The 12,330-nt window shown below is 44.6% G+C and overlaps 1 protein-coding gene across 2 annotated transcripts in view; it reads left to right on the top strand.

The window, feature by feature from the left end:
* The window catches only part of AHR (aryl hydrocarbon receptor), a 164,007-nt gene that overhangs the window by 125,486 nt on the left and 26,191 nt on the right, over positions 1–12,330 (top strand). For both annotated transcript variants that reach the window (XM_077268742.1, XM_077268743.1), the window contains exons 6-8: positions 10,888–11,018; positions 11,373–11,575; positions 11,809–11,918. In XM_077268742.1, coding sequence (XP_077124857.1) covers positions 10,888–11,018; positions 11,373–11,575; positions 11,809–11,918 — 444 coding nt within the window. The remainder of the gene's footprint in view (positions 1–10,887; positions 11,019–11,372; positions 11,576–11,808; positions 11,919–12,330) is intronic.

Raw genomic sequence — 12,330 nt, 5'->3', positions numbered from 1 at the left:
TTATCACTCTTGGTCAACTTCCGTTCACTACCTATTCCCGGCAACTAAGTGAAAGTTAGCCCGATGTCTAGCACGGCTCCTTCGGCATTGAGATGTGTCCACAGGGCTGTGCGCATGCGCCCGTCCCCTGCTCCTTTCATTTCCGGATGCGCTCAAACTTGGATAGCTTGCGTACCAGTGGGCGTTCCAACGAGCACAGGTCCGGAAGTGACTGTATCAAGGAGCAAGGTTGGGCGGCGCATGCGCCAAATAGACCCGGTGGGCACCGAGTCATACACCCGGTCACATGATCACTCTCTGGCATCACACTGGCGTTAGGGCACGATAAGAACCCCGCTTGTACCCACCCCAGACACGCCCCCGGAAGAAGCTTGGCGCGAAACGCGCGTTGGGGTGAGGTGGGACGCTGTATCACAGGTAGATATCATCCTTGTTTATATTTATATTTGTATTATGTGTAAACTGAGGCAGCGATAAATATACAAGATAGGCTTAAGGGATATAATTGTATTTTCCTGTATTATGGACTATTGAGTTTGATATGTATTATCCAGCCTCCCACTTTGTTAGGGCGCTTTGGGCATAGAGGCATGTGATTTGAATTGTAAACAATAAAGCTTTAATTTAATTCTTTTTCTGGATCGCTTTGTTTCGGCTGTCTTGTCAGGTCAGACCGAGCTTTGAGTTATAAATATTTGATGTATGTAGCATGAGTGGCCTAGTACTTGGTACCACCATTGCTTCATTAATGGTCTGCTCTAATTCATTAAATCTGGGATCAATAATAACCAAAGGTTTGAGGAACCTTTCAGGGGAATCCTGTATCCAAAAGAATTTAATTTGTGGCCAGATAACAATAGAAACCTTTTATGACATTAGAACCAATTCTACGTTTCTTGACACATTTGTTTCAGCTGCACTTTAGCTTGCTTAATACAGCGACATTCTCCGTATACCTCACAATAGATTATTTAATGATATTATTTTTAAGACCCCGAGTACTGGACTCCATCATTCGATGGCGTTTAAATAAGTGATAGTGCCATCACAGCCCTCTGTCAGTAGAAAGGCCCTCAATGAACCCTCCCCATCCCTCCATGCCAGAAGATCACAGTGAGGGTCAGGGATTAGTAGCCTCCCATAGCTGGAGCTTATGGTTACCCAAATCTTGCTCACAGCATCTACCCAGACTGCCACCCAAGCAGAACTAGGAGCCAGTCTAGATTGACAACTTTCCCACACAGACCCCCTCCTAGACCGATCAGGAGGGAACCACACACCAAACAAGTCCTAGTGACATGGACATTTTGTGAAAAGGGTGACACACAAGAGAAAAACAAAATAAATAGGGAAGGCTTTCCAGTGTAATACTACCGGAATCTTCAACTGAGAATTAAAAAATTCCCCATCCTAGCCAGAAGTCCTGGAAAAAGGTGTCAGTGAAATATAAGCCCAATGTGCCAAAATTCAAGTGGGTTTCCCACAGCCAGTGAGTTAGGGCACCCCAGGGTCACCGCTCTTGGGGCACTTCGCACCTTGGCCTACGAAGTCCATGGCTTCAATCCTGGGGGATCAGTGTCTTCAACTGTATGAATATATAAGCCAGAAGGAATTACCGTATTATTATTTTTTTTTTTTAATTCTGTGTCCCTCCAATGGAAAATTTTGTCTGATTTATATGAAATGTTATTTTAAACTTATACAAATTCCAGCCTTTTTAAAATGGATAAATGAATGTTAAGTAGCAAGTTAGAGAGCTTATTAATTTACGTACAGTTCTCTTTTCTGATGCATAGTCAGAAATGGGGCTGGCTTAGCTGTTGAAAACCACAATCTGCTGCCCTCCCCTCCTTCCTGTCCAGCTCATCTGTTGAAACAGGACACCCTGTTCTGCACGGAACTGAAAGCACAGAGGTAGTTAGTGACTTGTGATTAGAGCGGCAATTCGCAGATGGGCTCTTACTTTTTCTGCTCAGTGCTTACGATCTCCATTCACTATGTGACCGCTCAGAACAGCAGCTGGGACACACTGACAATAGCTTGGGAGTTCAACTGCTGCGTCGAGTGCTGAAGTCAGTAAGGTTATTGCTGTTCACATCCGATGAACTGCTGGAACCTTACCGACCTCACTGCTCGCAGTTCGAGAAATTTCTCACTCAATAATTGAGGAAAAGTGAGTCGGGAGTGCTTTTTACAATTAAAGGACTTTTCTGTGTGTGTGTATGTGTTTATTGCTTTAGACTATGGAGTTAGTAATGGGGGTGTCTTATAGATGCTTCTCCATTGCTAACCCCTGTGCTCGAGGTCTGTGGAATTACACAGCTGACATCAACCCCCCAAAATTACCCCACTTGCCAACGCATCAGGGCAAGCGGGAAAAGCCAGGCAAAGCGCCAGAATTGGCGTACATAATGAATGCGCCTTTTCTGGGGTGGCTGAGGGCTGCTGTGTTTAGGCAGGGGAGGGCCAAATAGTCATGAAATTCACAGCCTTAGGCTACGTGCACACGTTGCGGTTTTTGCTGCGGATCCGCAGCGGATTTGACGCTGCGGATCCGCAGCAGTTTTCCATGCAGGGTACAGTACAATGTTACCCTATGGAAAACAAAAACCGCTGTGCCCACGATGCGGAAATTTGCGGAAAAAGCCGCGCGGATTTGCTGCGGAAAAGAGCATGTCACTTCTTTCTGCGGATTCCGCAGCGGTTTTCAACATGCACCAATAGGAAAGTGCTGTTGAAAACCCGCAGAGGAATCCGCAGAAGAAACCGCTGGAAAATCCGCAGTGAAAACCGCAGCGGTTTTGCACTGCGGATTTTCCAAATCCGCAGCGGAAAAAACCGCAGCAGAATCCGCAACGTGTGCACATGGCCTAAGAATACCAGCTGTCTGCTTTGTCTTGGCTTGTTGTCAAAAATATATAATTTAAAGAAACAGCGTGGGGGCCCTTCTATTTTTGATAACCAGCCAAGATAAAGCTGACAGCTGTGTCATGGTGTTGTGGACCCCGCACCAAGCAATCCAGTTTTCTAACATACAACTTGTGTGCAAAGTTGCGATATGTTCATGTACATGAGGCATGAGCCTTCAAGTTTGGATAGAACAGCAGAACTTTGTCTACAAAGAACATAATGTTTGTTTTCCGGTTGGGGCACATTTAGGTGCTTTTCATGTGGAGACCTGTCGCCAACTTCTCTTAAGAAATTTTGGGAGCAGCTTGGTGTTTTCCATTGATTAATAAGTGCTGCAGACAGTAATGTTACCGTATTAGTCAGGAATTTGGTGCTTATTGAAAAGGATAAATATTTCTCCTGGGTGGTGGTTGTTTATAGTCTCTGCATGTCTCTTAATTCTGTGGTCAGCTCGTGTGGGGGCGGCTTTTTTATTTTGAAAAAGATATAATTGCAAAGCAAATTTTTCTGAACTTTAGAAAATTAAATACTTATTGCCAGATAGCTTTTTCTTGGAAAAATAAGGCGGCTTGTATATATTTTTTAAAAGATATTCTAGGCGTCAATGGGTTTTTTTTTTTTCCCCATAGGAAAAAAATACAACTTGTTTTTTTTTTTTTTTAAGCCGGTGTCCATTGATTTTTGTACAAACCCGCAGTCCTTTAAGACAGGGAGCAGCACCAGAGAAGTGCTTTTTTTTTTTTCTATTGGACTGCCTATCACATTTTGCTTCCACGTGGCCTAATAACAGTCCACAAAGGGTTTTCAAACCCGAGAGTTTTTCTGCTAGTATCACCATCCAGAGACTACGATGCCACCATTTTCAATATTAAGTTTCTGTTCGTCTTTACATAAAAATACCAAAAAAGGAGTCCATTGTGTAGCTAAATAAGGCTATGTGCACACGTTACGGATTTTTTGTGTTTTTTTTCGGCGGTTTTCAGCTGCAAAAAAACCGCTTACATTAACCCCTTCCCGACCTGTGACACAGCGTATGCGTCATGAAAGTCGGTGCCTTCCCGACCTGTGACGCATATGCTGTGTCACAGAATGATCGCGTCCCTGCAGATCGGGTGAAGGGGTTAACTCCGATTTCACCCGATCTGCAGAGACAGGGGGAGTGGTACTTCAGCCCAGGGGGGGTGGCTTCACCCCCCCGTGGCTACGATCGCTCTGATTGGCTGTTGAAAGTGAAACTGCCAATCAGAGCGATTTGTAATATTTCACCCAAAAAAACGGTGAAATATTACAATCCAGCCATGGCCGATGCTGCAATATCATCGGCCATGGCTGGAAAACCTAATCTGCCCCCACCCCACCGATCGCCCCCCCAGTGCTCCGGTGCGCGGTCCGCCCCCCTAATAAGTTCTGTCCGCTCCTCCGTCCTCCTGTACGCTCCCCCCGTGCTCCGGTGCCCCCTCCCTGTGCTCCGGTCCCCCCCCGTGATCCGATCACCCCCCCTTCATACTTACCGGGCCTCCCGATGTCCGTCCGGCTTCTCCATGGGCGCCGCCATCTTCCAATATGGCGGGCGCCTGCGCACTGCGCCCGCAGAGTCTGCCGGCTGGCAGATTCATTTCAGAAGTATTTTGATCACTGCGATATAGCCTATCGCAGTGATCAAAATGAAAAAAAAGTAAATGACCCCCCTTTATCACCCCCATAGGGACAATAATAAAAATAAATAAAATATATATTTTTTTTTTCTGCTAGGGTTAGGGTTAGAACTAGGGTTAGAATTAGGGTTAGAATTAGGGGTAGGGTTAGGGTTAGGGGTAGGGTTAGGGCATGTGCACACAGTGCGGATTTGGCTGCGAATCCGCAGCGGATTGCCGCGGATCCGCAGCGGATCGGCCGCAGATCCGCAGCGGATCGGCCGCGGATCCGCAGCGGATCGGCCGCGGATCCGCAGCGGATCCGCAGCGGATCGGCCGCGGATCCGCAGCGGATTGGCCGCGGATCCGCAGCGGATTGGCCGCTGAGAATTCGTAGCAGTTTTCCATCAGGTTTACAGTACCATGTACACCTATGGAAAACCAAATCTGCTGTGCCCATGGTGCGGAAAATACCGTGCGGAAACGCTGTGTATTTTCCGCAGCATGTCAATTTTGTGTAGATTCCGCAGCGTTTTACACCTGTTCCTCAATAGGAATCCGCAGGTGAAATCCGCACAAAAAAACACTGGAAATCCGCTGTAAATCCGTAGGTAAAACGCAGTGCCTTTTACCTGCGGATTTTTCAAAAATGGTGCGGAAAAATCTCACACGAATCCGCAAAGTGGGCACATAGCCTTAGGGTTAGGGTTGGAATTAGAGTTAGGGTACCGTCTCACAGTGGCACTTTGATCGCTACGACGGTACGATCTGTGACGTTCCAGGGATATCCATACGATATCGCTGTGTCTGACACGCAGCAGCGATCAGGGACCCTGCTGAGAATCGTACGTCGTAGCAGATCGTTTGGAACTTTCTTTCGTCGCTGGATCTCCCGCTGTCATCGCTGGATCGTTGTGTGTGACAGCTATCCAGCGATGCGTTCACTTGTAACCAGGGTAAACATCGGGTTACTAAGCGCAGGGCCGCGCTTAGTAACTCGATGTTTACCGTGGTTACCAGCGTAAAAGTAAAAAAAAAAAAAAACGTACATACTCACATTTCGGTGTCCTTCAGGTCCCTTGCCGTCTGCTTCCCGCTCTGACTGTCTGCCGGCCGGAAAGTGAGAGCACAGCACAGCAGTGACGTCACCGCTGCGCTCTGCTCTCACTGTACGGCGGCACTCAGTCAGAGTGGGAAGCAGACGGCAAGGGACCTGAAGGACACCAAAATGTGAGTATGTACGTTTTTTTTTTTACTTTTACGCTGGTAACCACGGTAAACATCGGGTTACTAAGCGCGGCCCTGCGCTTAGTAACCTGATGTTTACCCTGGTTACCCGGGACCTTGGCATCGTTAGTCGCTGGAGAGTGGTCTGTGTGACAGCTCCCCAGCGACCACACAATGACTTTCCAACGATCACGGCCAGGTCGTATCGCTGGTCGTGATCGTTGGTAAATCGTTATGTGAGACGGTACCCTTAGGGTTGGAATTAGGGCTAGGGTTGGAAATAGGGTTAAGATTAGGCTTGTGGTTAGGGTTAAGGATAGGGTTAGGGTTGTGTTGGGGTTACAGTTGTGGGTAGGGTTGGGATTAGGGTTAGGATTAGGGTTGGATTTAGGGTTACGGGTGTGTTGGGGTTAGGGTTGTGGTTAGGGGTGTGTTGGGGTTAGGGTTGTGATTAGGGTTATGGCTACAGTTGGGATTAGGGTTAGGGGTGTGTTGGGGTTAGTGTTGAAGTTAGAATTGAGGGGTTTCCACTGTTTAGGCACATCAGGGGTCTCCAAACGCAACATGGCGCCACCAATGATTCCAGCCAATCTTGCGTTCAAAAAGTCAAATGGTGCGCCCTCCCTTCCAAGCCCCGACGTGCGCCCAAACAGTGGTTTACCCCCACATATGGGATACCAGCGTACTCAGGACAAACTGGGCAACAACTGTTGGGGTCCAATTTCTCCTGTTACCCTTGCAAAAATAAAAAAATACTTGCTAAAACATAATTTTGAGGAAAGAACAATTATTTTTTATTTTCACGGCTCTACGTTGTAAACTTATGTGAAACACTTGGGGGTTGAAAGTGCTCACCACACATCTAGATAAGATCCTTTTGGGGTCTAGTTTCCAAAATGGGGTCACTTGTGGGGTGTTTCTACTGTTTAGGCACATCAGGGGCTCTGCAAATGCAACGTGACGCCCGCAGACCATTCCATCAAAGTCTGCATTTCAAATGTCACTACTTCCCTTCCGAGCCCTGACGTGCGCCCAAACAGTGGTTTACCCCCACATATGGGGTACCAGCGTACTCACAACAAACTGGGCAACAAATATTGGGGTCCAATTTCTCCTGTTACCCTTGTGAAAATAAACAATTGCTTGCTAAAACATCTTTTTTGAGGAAAGAAAAATTATTTTTTATTTTCACGGCTCTGCGTTGTAAACTTCTGTGAAGCACTTGGGGGTTGAACGTGCTCACCACACATCTAGATAAGTTCCTTGGGGGGTCTAGTTTCCAAAATGGGGTCACTTGTGGGGGGTTTCTACTGTTTAGGCACATCAGGGGCTCTGCAAACATAACATGATTCCCGCAGACCATTCCATCAAAGTCTGCATTCCAAACCGTCACTACTTCCCTTCCGAGCCCCGCCATGTGCCCAAACAGTGGTTTACCCCCACATATGGGGTATCAGCGTACTCAGGAGAAACTAGACAACAACTTTTGGGGTCAAATTTTTCCTGTTACCCTTGGGAAAATTAAAAAATTCTGGGCTAAAAAAATATTTTTGAGGAAAGAAAACACATTTTTTATTTTCACGTCTCTGCGTTATAAACTTCTGTGAAGCACTTGGGGGTTCAAAGTGCTCACCACACATCTAGATAAGTTCCCTTGGGGGTCTAGTTTCCAAAGTGGGGTCAATTGTGGGGAGTTCCTACTGTTTAGGCACATCAGGGGCTCTGCAAACGCAACGTGACGCCCGCAGAGCATTCCATTAAAGTCTGCATTTCAAAACGTCACTACTTCCCTTCCGCTCCCCGATGTGTGCCAAAACAGTGGTTTACCCCCACATATGGGGTATCAGCGTACTCAGGAGAAACTGCACAACAACTTTTGGGGTCCAATTTCTCCTGTTACCCTTGGGAAAATAAAAAATTGTGGGTTAAAAAATCACTTTTGAGGAAAGAAAAATAATTTTATATTTTCATGGCTCTGCGTTATAAACTTCTGTGAAGCACTTGAGGGTTCAAAGTGCTCACCACACATCTAGATTAGTTCCTTGGGAGGTCTAGTTTCCAAAATGGGGTCACTTGTGTGGGAGCTCCAATGTTTAGGCACACAGGGGCTCTCCAAACGCGACATGGTGTCCGCTAATGATTGGAGCTAATTTTCCATTCAAAAAGCCAAATGGCGTGCCTTCCCTTCCGAGCCCTGCCGTGCGCCCAAACAGTGGTTTACCCCCACATATGGGGTATCATCGTACTCAGGACAAACTGGACAACAACATTTGGGGTCCAATTTCTCCTATTATCCTTGGGAAAATAAAAAACTCCGGGCTAAAAATCATTTTTGAGGAAAGAAAAATATTTTTTTATTTTCATGGCTCTGCGTTATAAACTTCTGTGAAGCACCTGGGGGTTTTAAGTGCTCACTATACATCTAGATTAGTTCCTTGGGGGGTCTAGTTTCCAAAATGGGGTCACTTGTAGGGGAGCTCTAATGTTTAGGCACACAGGGGCTCTCCGAACGCAACATGGTGTCCACTAACGATTGGAGCTAATTTTCCATTGAAAAAGTCAAATGGCGCGCCTTCCCTTCCAAGCCTTGCCGTGCACCCAAACAGTGGTTTACCCCCACATATGAGGTATCGGCGTACTCAAGAGAAATTGCCCAACAAATTTTAGGATCCATTTTATCCTGTTGCCCATGTGAAAATGAAAAAATTGAGGCTAAAAAAATTTTTTTGTGAAAAAAAAGTACTTTTTCATTTTTTACGGATCAATTTGTGAAGCACCTGAGAGTTTAAAGTGCTCACTATGCATCTAGATAAGTTCCTTGGGGGGTCTAGTTTCCAAAATGGGGTCACATGTGGGGGAGCTTCAATGTTTAGGCACACAGGGTCTCTCCAAACGCGACATGGTGTCCGCTAACGATGGAGATAATTTTTCATTCAAAAAGTCAAATGGCGCGCCTTCCCTTCCGAGCCTTGCCGTGCACCCAAACAGTGGTTTACCCCCACATGTGAGGTATCAGTGTACACAGGAGAAATTGCCCAATACATTTTAGGATCCATTTTATCCTGCTGCCCATGTGGAAATGAACAAATTGAGGCTAAAAGAAATTTTTTGTGAAAAAAAAAGTACTTTTTCATTTTTACGGATCAATTTGTGAAGCACCTGGGGGATTAAAGTGCTCACTATGCATCTAGATAAGTTCCTTGGGGCGTCTAGTTTCCAAAATGGGGTCACTTGTGGGGGAGCTCCAATGTTTAGGCACACGGGGGCTCTCCAAACGCGACATGGTGTCCGCTAAAGATTGGAGCCAATTTTTCATTGAAAAAGTCAAATGGCGCTCCTTCGCTTCCGAGCCCTGCCGTGCCCACAAACAGTGGTTTACCCCCACATATGAGGTATCAACGTACTCAGGACAAATTGGACAACAACTTTTGTGGTCCAGTTTCTCCTTTTACCCTTGGGAAAATAAAAAAATTGTTGCTAAAAGATCATTTTTGTGACTAAAAAGTTAAATGTTCACTTTTTCCTTCCATGTTGCTTCTGCTGTTGTGAAACACCTGAAGGGTTAATAAACTTCTTGAATGTGGTTTTGAGCACCTTGAGGGGTGCAGTTTTTAGAATGGTGTCACTTTTGGGTATTTTCAGCCATATAGAACCCTCAAAATGACTTCAAATGTGAGGTGGTCCCTAAAAAAAATGGTTTTGTAAATTTTGTTGTAAAAATGAGAAATCACTGGTCAAATTTTAACCCTTATAACTTCCTAGCAAAAAAAAAATTTCTTTCCAAAATTGTGCTGATGTAAAGTAGACATGTGGGAAATGTTATTTATTAACTATTTTGTGTCACATAACTCTCTGGTTTAACAGAATAAAAATTCAAAATGTGAAAATTGCGAAATTTTCAAAATTTTTGCCAAATTTCCGTTTTTTTCACAAATAAACTCAGAAATTATCGACCTAAATTTACCACTAACATGAAGCCCAATATGTCACGAAAAAACAATCTCAGAACCGCAAGGATCCGTTGAAGCGTTCCTGAGTTATTACCTCATAAAGGGACACTGGTCAGAATTGCAAAAAATGGCAAGGTCATTAAGGCCAAAATAGGCTGGGTCATGAAGGGGTTAAGCATCCCATCAATTTAATGCATTCCGCAATTTTTTGTGCCCATGAGGTTTTGTTTTTTTTTTCGTGAAAAAAAAAACGCAGCATGTTCATTAATTTAGCGGAAAATCTGCGGATTTGCCGCTAAATTATTGTATTGGGAACCTCAGGAAAAAAGCGCGAAAAATCCACGTGTGGATTTCCTGCGAAAGTAGTCTGGATTTGCTCAGGAAAATGCTGCAAACTTTCCTGAATGTGTGCACATAGCCTTAGAGATTTCTGCGAGGAAAGGCCTGCTGTCCAGAATCCATGATATTTTATTATATTCATTTATATTATGTTAATATGTATTCTTCTGAAGACCACCATCGCAGTCTGACATTACCAATAGCTCGGGAGGACACCTCCTCAGTGAGGCCAGCCATATATGTTTAGGAATCAGTTTTGTAACCCGAACAAAACCACTTGTAAGGCACATTGGTGTACAGGGTACAGCTGAGGTTGGCAGTAAAAATTATAGTTTAATTATTAGTGATGAGCAAACATGCTCGTGTGCTAAGAGTGTCTTCGGCGTGCTCAAACAACATGTTTGAGTCCCCACGGCTGCACGACTCCTGACTGTTCGACAGCCGCAACACGTGCAAGTATTACCTAAGAGGCGGCCATCCCTGCGTGTGTTGTGGCATCGTGCAGCTGCGAGGACTCCACCATATTTTTCGAGCACGCCGAAGACACTGTTAGCACCTGAGCACATTCGCTCATCACTATTAATTATGCTAACACCTCTGTACACGCTTGAATTTGCATTATTACATTTGTTGGAAGCATGTATACAAATGTGTCCTTATATACTCTGCGTGGTGCCGCAAAATTACCAGCTTTTAAAAATGTAAAAAAAAAATAACGAAACCTCTGACTTTGTGATAACTTGACACTCAATGTATATGATGTATGTGGCCACCCCGTGGTGTTGATGGTTTATCTATATGTTGCATTGTGCTCCTTTTTTCTACAGACGGCAATGAATTTGCAGTGATCACTTCCTGCTACAAACCTGAACAACTTCCACCTGAGAATTCGTCTTTTATGGAAAGAAATTTTGTTTGCAGATTGAGGTGTCTGTTGGATAACTCCTCTGGATTTTTGGTATGTAACGCACGCCCCAAGCCAGACAAACCAGTGTACAAAGTATACATCGTATAAGCTGAAGAACCTCAAACCTTGTTTTCACATTTGTTTTGTATGCTTGTCCAACCTGAGACCGATGAAAGATTATTTTAGCAGGTCAAGCAGTATTAGTTCCTGTTCTTCACCCCTACTTAAATATATTCCTTCAAAAATAAGAAACGGCAGCATCCGTCTTGCCATATGTACCCACAGTAAGAAAACAAAAAGTCTGTATGTGGTCACAATCTTATTACTTGTGACTTATTGATGTGTTCAGTAGGATGAATAAACCTCCCAGACTTTTTTCATGTATGTTCATATGTTACACTCCAGGCTATGAATTTTCAAGGCCGTCTGAAGTATCTTCATGGACAGAATAAGAAAGGAAAAGATGGAGCCATAATACCCCCTCAGCTTGCACTCTTTGCTTTGGCTACTCCATTGCAGTCTCCCTCCATCTTGGAGATCCGAACCAAAAACCTAATCTTCAGAACGAAGCACAAGCTGGACTTCACGCCGATAGGATGTGACGCAAAGTAAGATCCAGATGCATTGTGCTGCATAGAAGATTTTCGTTTCTTTGCTTTTATTCAATATTATTTTTAGATTTATGTTTATAACTTTTACATTCTAGAACCTGTTCTAGGTCAGGCACAAGGTTCTCTTCCTTCCTTACGAGTAACCAGAATATTGACCACGGTGCTATGTTCTGAGCCTCATTTTAGGTTGTTCTATAACTGATCGCTTGGACTTTCTTGTTTGTCCGCAGAGGAAGCCTGGTACTGGGCTATACAGAGGCAGAGCTGTGCATTAGAGGAACCGGCTATCAGTTTATTCACGCCGCAGATATGCTGTACTGTGCAGAAAATCATGTGCGAAGTAAGTGCTGCCAAACCTAAAGGCTTATAATTCAGATCAAATGGCGATAGTCTTCTGTGTATGCTGTCCATGGTATTATACTGTGATCGAGATTATACAGATACATAGGGGGCGATTCATTAATGAGCTTACGACATAAGTCTGGTGTAAACGTATTAATAAGTTGCAGTGTTTTTGCAATAGTGCTGGCTGGCTATGCTTTATTGGTGTAGCATGGGTGGGATTACACCTCCCATCAAATTCGTCATTAGTTCCGCCACTAAATTGGTGTAACTTACTCCAAAAATGTACTCCGGATCTCAGAGCCCCTGATTCATTATCGCACATACGGTTAATGAATGAACTCCAGCAGGTGCTCCACCAAGACGAACGAATACTGCACTCATCTTTGTGAATCGCCCCAATAATCTTC

Source organism: Ranitomeya variabilis, chromosome 6 (assembly GCF_051348905.1).
Source record: "Ranitomeya variabilis isolate aRanVar5 chromosome 6, aRanVar5.hap1, whole genome shotgun sequence".
Classification (NCBI taxonomy): domain Eukaryota; kingdom Metazoa; phylum Chordata; class Amphibia; order Anura; family Dendrobatidae; genus Ranitomeya; species Ranitomeya variabilis.
This window is presented reverse-complemented; position numbering and strand designations above follow the sequence as displayed.